The 8,279-nt window shown below is 30.1% G+C and overlaps 3 protein-coding genes across 3 annotated transcripts; 2 read left to right on the top strand and 1 right to left on the bottom strand.

Moving 5' to 3' along the window:
• Positions 1 to 2,893: 2,893 nt before the first annotated feature.
• LOC113381258 lies at positions 2,894 to 4,319 on the top strand. The gene is made up of 4 exons (XM_026620219.1): positions 2,894 to 3,073; positions 3,180 to 3,284; positions 4,052 to 4,204; positions 4,266 to 4,319. Exons 1-4 carry the CDS (start codon positions 2,894 to 2,896, stop codon positions 4,317 to 4,319), a joined length of 492 nt encoding a protein of 163 aa, XP_026476004.1.
• Positions 4,320 to 6,388: 2,069 nt separating this feature from the next.
• LOC113381257 (DNA-directed RNA polymerase I subunit RPA12-like) lies at positions 6,389 to 6,993 on the bottom strand (the record flags this gene model as incomplete). Its single annotated transcript, XM_026620218.1, is given in 5 exon segments — positions 6,389 to 6,413; positions 6,576 to 6,724; positions 6,727 to 6,806; positions 6,886 to 6,912; positions 6,915 to 6,993. Coding segments are annotated over 5 exon segments (360 nt in total), but the record flags the coding sequence as incomplete, so codon positions are not given.
• A 284-nt stretch (positions 6,994 to 7,277) lies between these two features.
• Positions 7,278 to 8,276, top strand: LOC113381260 (probable 18S rRNA (guanine-N(7))-methyltransferase; the record flags this gene model as incomplete). The annotated part of the gene is made up of 6 exons (XM_026620222.1): positions 7,278 to 7,316; positions 7,422 to 7,459; positions 7,580 to 7,752; positions 7,819 to 7,987; positions 8,047 to 8,155; positions 8,223 to 8,276. Coding segments are annotated over exons 1-6 (582 nt in total), but the record flags the coding sequence as incomplete, so codon positions are not given.
• Positions 8,277 to 8,279: the final 3 nt, after the last annotated feature.

The following is an 8,279-nucleotide window of genomic DNA, read 5'->3' as shown; positions in this document are numbered from 1 at the left end:
TTTTCTCAAACTTTGATGAATTTTCAAAATTAAACTACTTGTCGTAAGGCCGTAATATTTCAATACGTTGTATAAGATCATGATATATATCATCAAAAAAGTTTCATAAAAATCGGCTCAAATATTTTTTCAACGACGAAATACAAGCAAACGGTAGATTTTCACCTAAACTAATCAGTTTCATTCTCAACTAATATCTTTCGAACAGTTTTTAATTTTTTAAAATCGAATCGGTAGTTTGTGCTTAAATGTGGACGAAAAGTTTAAATCTTTTTTCCAAATTTCAGAGAAACGGCTCGGCCGATTGTCGCACAAAACTGACAAGCGTTAGTCCTCATTTAGACACATCAAATGGTTTTCGGTCCAGACGTTTTTGAGCAATCGCCGACGAAAAGTCTAATTTTGACAAATGCCAAAAAATCGATACTTATTTTGCAAACTTTGACGAATTTTTAAAGCTAAACGAGTTGTCGTGTGGCCGTATTTGTATGATCTAGAAGACTATGGTATCTACCCGCAAAAAATTTTTTCAACACTTCATTACAAGAAAACGGCCAGGCCGATCTCTACCAACAACTCATCAGCACGATTCCCAACCAATACCTTTCGAACGGTTTTTGAATTTTCGAAATCGATTCAGAACTGCGGGCTAAAATGTGGACGAAATTTTTTTCACTTTTCTGCTATTTACAAAGAAACGACTTGGCTGGTCGTCGCGCAAAATTGCTAAACGCTAGTCCTCATCGCGATACATCGAATGGCTTTTAAATTTTTGAAATCGGTCCAGCCGTTTTTGAGAAAACGCCGATTTTCAGCAAAAAATCTGTTCACACACACACACACTCAGACATACACACACACATACTTTCTCCAAAGAACTTTCTGCTTGTTTTGACATAATAATTGCTTTTGAAAAAAAAATTTGGCTTATTTTTTTTTCTAAACTTTTTTTTTGTATATGGAAAATAATTCAGATTTTAATATTATAATAATTTTAAGATTATAATATTGATTCTGACTAAAGTTTAAAACTTATATACTTCAAACAAATAGTTTTAACTTTGCAATTCAGTTTAAATAATTCTTATAAATATCAGACATTGTTACAATATTTATAATAATCTATTTGAAAACATTTAATATTTCTCGAACATTTCGTTAAGGTACAAGAAGTTCCAGCAATTTGCCTTAAGGCACCCCACTAGTTTATATATTGATTAAGTCGTCTATTTACAGATGTTAGGATTACTGAAAGTTCATGCATAAGGACCACTCACAATCAGTTTAATTTTTTGATTTTTGAATGAAATTTTGTTCCTGAACTGTAATAAAACATATATTCGCAATACGATTAGAAAATCCTTACATTTTAGGGTTTTTGACTCCGTCATTCGTCTACAATCAGTTAAATATTCAAGTTATAAAAGTGTTTGGTAACAAAATACATAAATAAAATCATTATGAAGTAATTTTGTTGTTGAATTAGTGTTTTATCTAAGTCCTAAAACAGGCTCAGGGGGGGATCCGCCACTGTGCTATGTGTTGTAACATGAATGTTAGTATTTTCATGACGAGAGTTCCTTGAAAACCTACCAAACTTATTGGTAATCGCAAACACTGAAAATCGGATGAGTAATGCACACATTTTTCTACCCGTACTGCGTTTGAATTTTTTTTTGGTAAACCTGTAGTGAAATTATATTTTCACTTTGAGTTTTACAGCTTATTTCAAAGGCGACGCACCTCATTTCGTTTTCATTTGAATTTCACATTCATTTCAAAGGCGCCGAAAAAGAATAAATATTGTTTTTCATTGATATAAAACAGAATAATTAACAAAAAAAAAGCAACGATTTTTCATATTTCTTGATTTTTTTTATATAATATGTAATATTTTTATTATAAGCAAACTCAACACATGCAAAAGACGGTAGAAAAAGAAAAAATCAAAACTATAAATATTTACTACTAATAATCGTTAATATATAAGACACCAAAACTCATTTATTCCATATAAATACATGTAAATGAATGGTGGTACAGCCAGACCTTTCCGACCGTTCGAAGGTGAAAAAATATCCGACCGACGGAGGGTTAATTGTAATATAGAAATAAACTTATTGTATGAAAGTATATAGTATATATAATATACTAAAGAATGCAATACCGGTATACCGAATTACCGGTAAACCGTCCGATTTTTCGGCGGTATTTTTACCGGTATTTACACCAAAAATACCGGTATTTTCGGTATTTTTACATAAGCGCTATTTGGTACATAGTAAGTGAGACAAAGTTTAAATTTCTCGAAACAAATTTATCTTTAACACTAGAAAGACGGACGCAGTCATTTTGACTGTTTTCCATTTTCAAACATAAAAATAACTATGTATTTGAAGTCGCAGCTTCGTGAAATTTTGTGACTTTTTATACAACATATGAATGCGTAGATAAATCGTATTATTTGCCTTATCTCACTTTTATTTTCAATATTCTTACATGTTATGCCTGCATGGACGGAAAACAGTCATTTTGACTGCTCTAGAAATTTTACATAAACAAACGGCTTTGTTATTGTATTGCAAATCGTTATCTCGCGATAATTCATCTCGAATGAGCCATAATGCATTTGTTACATAGAAATAACCGAATTATGGTAAGTATTGACATTAGACCGGTCTTTTTCACATAGTAACTTTCAGTATAACGCGTTGTTCAGTTGATTTTTTAGAACTTATAAATAAAATGTCGAAGAGAAGTGAATTGTTGCAAAAGCTAACACACATAAGTGAAGAGTGTTCCGACATAGAATAAAATGCAGAAAATTGGGCACAATCATCTGAAGATGAATTGGATTATATTCCACGTGAATCATCTGATTCTGAGGGTAGCGATGAAGGTGATCACTATTGATGAAAATGAAAGTGCCATCAGTGTATGCAGGAGGGTGCTAAGTGGCTCAGAAACTGATGAAAGAATTCAAGAAACGGAACAGCTGTCGATGGTACTGTATGGACAAAAATTGCCGAAGGTGGTACTCCAGGAAGGTCATCATCTAATTGTGTCTTCAAGGGTGTGAAAGGGCCAACAAGCTATGCAAAAAAAAAATTATTATAGGTGCTCTTGTCAGTGCATTTTCGTTGATAATAGATAATTATATTATCAAACACATAAAACAGTGCACAGAAGAAGAGGGCAGTCGAATTTCGGAGTACGATTGGACAACATCGTTACCGGAAATACGTGCATTTATTGGAATTTTATATGCTCGTGGGGCCTATGAGGCAAAAAAATTGAAATTGACTTATTTATGGTCAGCAAAGAAGACATGGCAGATCAAAGGTAAAGAAAATATACCGTGAAATCCAGTTCCAATCCAGTAGATGACCTCTGCAAATATTTTTCAATATTTTGGATTTGGCTGCGATAAATGCCTGGATTCTTTACAAGGAAGCGACAGGAATAAAAATCCAAAGAAAACAAATCCTTAGAGAACAGTTTTTGTTTGAATTGGCAGAACAGCTTTCCGCGGACTACACGACATCAACACAAAAAAAATCAAAGGAAAATGATGACCCACAGACATCATGCAAATACCAATAGAAATAAAAGAAAATTTTGCTAAATAAGACTTTGTAATAATAATAAAACTAATAATACGTGTCAAAGTTGCAACAAACATGTTTGCGGAAAATGTATTCATAAAAACATCTTAAATTATATTTGCATGAATTGTAAAAATAATGAACTTCTTTTTCAGATGAACTATTTTTTTATTTTAGCACTTATAGATGATTTGTATAAATGTAAATAGTACATGAAATAATAAAAATTAATTTTAAACAAATTTCTAAACGCATTATTATTTTTTTCACGACGCAGTCATTTTGACTGTTTTCAGGCAATGTAGGTATATTCAATTCGTCCGTCTTTCTAGTGTTAAATATCATAATTTGTGTTACTGCTTCAACTTTCTTAATTAATGTCTGTAGTTAAGTATATCAATCAAATATTTAAAGTATAAATTTCTATTTATTAAATTTAATTCTAGAGTCTTAATATGTGTCAAGCTGCATTTGAATCCCCATGGATAAATAGCAGCAAAAGAATTAAGAATGCATTGCGTCTGCTAATGGCCCGAAGCCAGAAGCCACTTGTTTTTCAAGCCGGCTTTTACCCAATGAATCTTCGAGCATTTATTACAGTATGTCCCACGATATTCTAATTATTTTATGAATGTGTGTTTGCATTAAAATATTTTTCAGATATTAAGAGGTGCTTACAGTGCATTTACAGTGATGCGACAAGTTGATAAATAATTTATTATTTTACTGTAAGTAGAAAATATGGAACAAATGATTTATAAATATCTAAATTTATTTTGTATTCATTGTTGTCTAAAACATTTAAATAATTATTTAGAAAATACAATAATATAGTTAAATAAAAAAAAATACCAGGAGAAAATAAATTAAAAAGTTCTAATAATAATCTTAATTTAAACTATTTAAAAAAAAGAATTTAGCTTACTTAATTACCTGAGTCTAATTTTCTATGACTTCAAACTGATCATCTAGTTCCAAATCATTATTAGATTCATCTATTTCATATAATTCTGCTTCTGAAAATAATGTAGCGAGGTCTACTTTGAGAGTAGCTTGTCTTTCCAAGGAAATTGTTTGAAAGTTTGAGCATAACTAAGAAATAAATAATCAACACTATCTAATTTTTGTGTGTTACTATTCCTAAGTTTATTCATAATTTCTTCATGATTCAATTCAACTCCTTTGAAAAATCTGACATTTCATCAAAGTATTGGAGTGATTTATATTTGGTTTGGAACTAGGTTTTGTAGTATGTGTGATTTGTTCTGTTTGGGACGATGTTATTAATGAATCAACTACATCTGAATATATTTGCTTTTTGGCACAATCATTAAACTGTTCTATGCTATCTAAAGTCTTATCTAGAAATGATAAATGAGCAGCCCACGGATATTTTCCTATATGTAAGTTCTGTTTTCGAGCTCTCCTGTAATTGATGTAACCCTTCTCAGAGTTCTCCAGTATTGTCTTGCAGCCATGGCTTAAATTTGAGAAAACTTGTTAGGTTTTGACAATGTTTGTTATTTAATAATTGTGGTACTTACTACTAATATTCAATTCAGAAGATATTTTGTTCCATAAAGGATCATTTATAAATCTATTTCTATAGTGCATATGATACCTATCATATATACACTCATGTTTTGAAACGAAATCAATTATTTTTTCCTTCAACTCAACAACGTTCGCTTCAGCCATGTATAATCCTTGTAATTGTAATAATAATATTCAGAGTTTATAGAAACGTATAGGTGAGTATAGGTTTATAACACAACTGTCAAAACTAACGACAGACATCTTCACGTGTTTACTGTTAGGCCGAGGGCGCACGTTAAATATAAGGTTGCCAACCTTTCAACGAAATTAATAACAAATTTGAAATTATGAGTAAAGTAGACCCTCGCTTTACACGGCACCCACGGAGGTACACGGTTTCCATGGTTTCCATACTCCACGGTATTTACAAAAAACAGAACAGAATTTCATCTGAAATGTGCATTGCTTGAAAATTCTCATCTTTGCAGTTTTTTTAACTTCACCCTTAGTCGAACCGAACCAAAACAAATATGAGAACCTGTTTTTCAACCAGTCTTTTAATTTTAGCATTCCGGTATAAAAAATATTCGCATAAGACCACTAATTATATTCTCATATTGCATTAAGGTAGTATGCATATGCATACCGACTATGGTCGGCACATTTATTTATATGTATAATATTAATTCTGTAACTTTGGCGACGCTAAATTTAATTAAAGGCGATATTAAATTTTACTAATCACTGAAATATTTCTCAAAAATATTATATACATATTTTTCTTATCACCTTATTTAAATGAACCTTTCGATCCCATAAATTATTTTAACATATAATATAAATTTACATATTTTAGATTTATATGATTTTACAATATGAAATTAAATTGAGCTAATAATCTTTAAAAATCAAAATATAAATACAATAAAGAACGCTTGATAAGATCAAAAATTGGCAGCAACTACATCAAGCCAAGACAAGAAAACCAACAAGAAAAATAGTAAAAAAAAGATAAACAGTAGGTTCTTACTGATAACATAAGCAACATTACTTAAAATTTTAATTCAATAAAGTGAGATGACGCAAAGTACATATAGCATACAATACCATCCAAGTTTATAATGTTTTTTTTATGATCAAAGTCAATGAATTTTATCAAACAATTAGCTTAACAAGTTAAGTATTATCTATATCTGATGCTTATAAATCTAAGTATTCCTCAAAACCATAAATTACCTATCAGTCGTTTAAGAATTTTCAGTTTCTTTATATCTGGAAGAAAAAGATTCAATTGAAAATATGTAAAAAATAAAAATTATTTTGACTGCAAGTAATCTGATCTAACAATATCACAATTATATTTAAAAATTAAACAATCAGTTATATATGAAGTAATCAGCAAAACATAATATTTTGTACAAAAATTATACTTACTTGCAATTAGTGCATGTATAAAATACAGTTTGACCCTCGTCGGCTGACCGTAACTGTAAGGTTGCATAAGACATTTTATCATTGCCACATTTTGGACATCGTCTTTCTATGACAGGACCTTCTGATTCTTTTTCAGTATTTTTGCTTTTCTTTCTTTTTTTGATTTTGAACCAGTGTAAGCATCAGATGAATTAAATTCGATATTCATGAAAAGTTCCATATTACCAAAAGCTAAAATTTGACAAGTACAAACCATAACTATCATTATTTTGACAAAACATTTTAAAGCATTATTTATTGAAATACTAGCCTTCTAAACCATATTGCCGATTGCATAATAACAAGTCACTTTACCAGAATTTTTCAATAAAGGTAATATAGATCCACAGTCGGAGCAAAAACCAGGAGTGGTTTCAAATTATTCATTTTGAACAGTTAAATTTCTTTAAACCATTCAATACAATAAATAATAAATATATTTATGTTTTATTAGTACACATAACCTAAAACTATCTGTATAGAAGCTTAGCACGTGCCAGCTGTCAATGTCAGTTCAATTCTTATGTTGGTACTATTCTTAACCTAAAAATATTTGGAAAGCACGTTGTTTTGACATTTAATAGTAAACATTTAATATTTGTTTTAAACTTAATGAAATAAAATTATTAATACTTTATTATCTTATTTATTATATGAATAAATATGTCTAAACGTCCAGAACATTTGGCACCTCCAGAAGTAGTAAGTATAATTGAGTTCTCATTTGCTTGAAAATTTTATTTAATTTAAAAATTAGCACAAAATTATTGATTTGTGTTATTATAATATTTATAATTTTGCTTACAGTACTATAATGAAGAAGAAGCAAAGAAATATACACAAAAGTAAGTCCTAGGAATAGTGTCAATATATTTTCATACTCTCTATCCCTTTCTCACTTGACATAGTTAATTGCTATATTTTTACTGATTTATAATTATTATAATTTATATTTCTTTTAATAGTTCCAGAATTATTGAAATTCAGACTCAAATGTCAGAGCGTGCTATAGAATTATTGACATTGCCCGATGATGAACCATGCTTATTATTAGACATAGGTTGTGGATCTGGATTATCTGGAGAAGTACTTGAAGAGCAAGGCCACATTTGGGTAGGAATGGATATTGCCCTGCTATGTTAGGTACGATTCTTTTTATTTAAAATCTTTGTAGTTGAAAGTTTGAAAATGATTTCTTTTATAGATATTGCTGTAGAGCGTGAATTGGAATGTGGTGATGTTTTGCTTTCTGACATGGGACAAGGATGTCCGTTTAGAGCAGGATCTTTTGATGGTGCTGTTTCAATATCTGCTCTTCAGTGGCTATGTAATGCAGACCATAAAACTCATAATCCTGCACAAAGACTCAAAAAGTAATACTTCAAATTGAAGTAGATTTTTAATGAAGTAGATACTAATTAATGTTTTGCAGATTTTTTGAATCTCTATATGCATGTTTAACAAGGCAGGCGAGGGCTGTATTTCAATTTTATCCTGAAAATGCAAATCAAGTTGAATTATTGACAACGCAGGCCATGAAAGTAATTATTTCTTCATTAAATTAAAATTTGATAAAATCACTAATATATAATTTCTATTGCACTACAGGCTGGTTTCTATGGCGGTTTATTAGTAGATTACCCAAATTCTTCAAAAGCAAAAAAA

This window comes from Ctenocephalides felis, unplaced genomic scaffold, assembly GCF_003426905.1.
Source record: "Ctenocephalides felis isolate EL2017-DRISC unplaced genomic scaffold, ASM342690v1 CF-g0.4_SCAFFOLD_02751, whole genome shotgun sequence".
In the NCBI taxonomy this organism is placed as follows: domain Eukaryota; kingdom Metazoa; phylum Arthropoda; class Insecta; order Siphonaptera; family Pulicidae; genus Ctenocephalides; species Ctenocephalides felis.
This window is presented reverse-complemented; position numbering and strand designations above follow the sequence as displayed.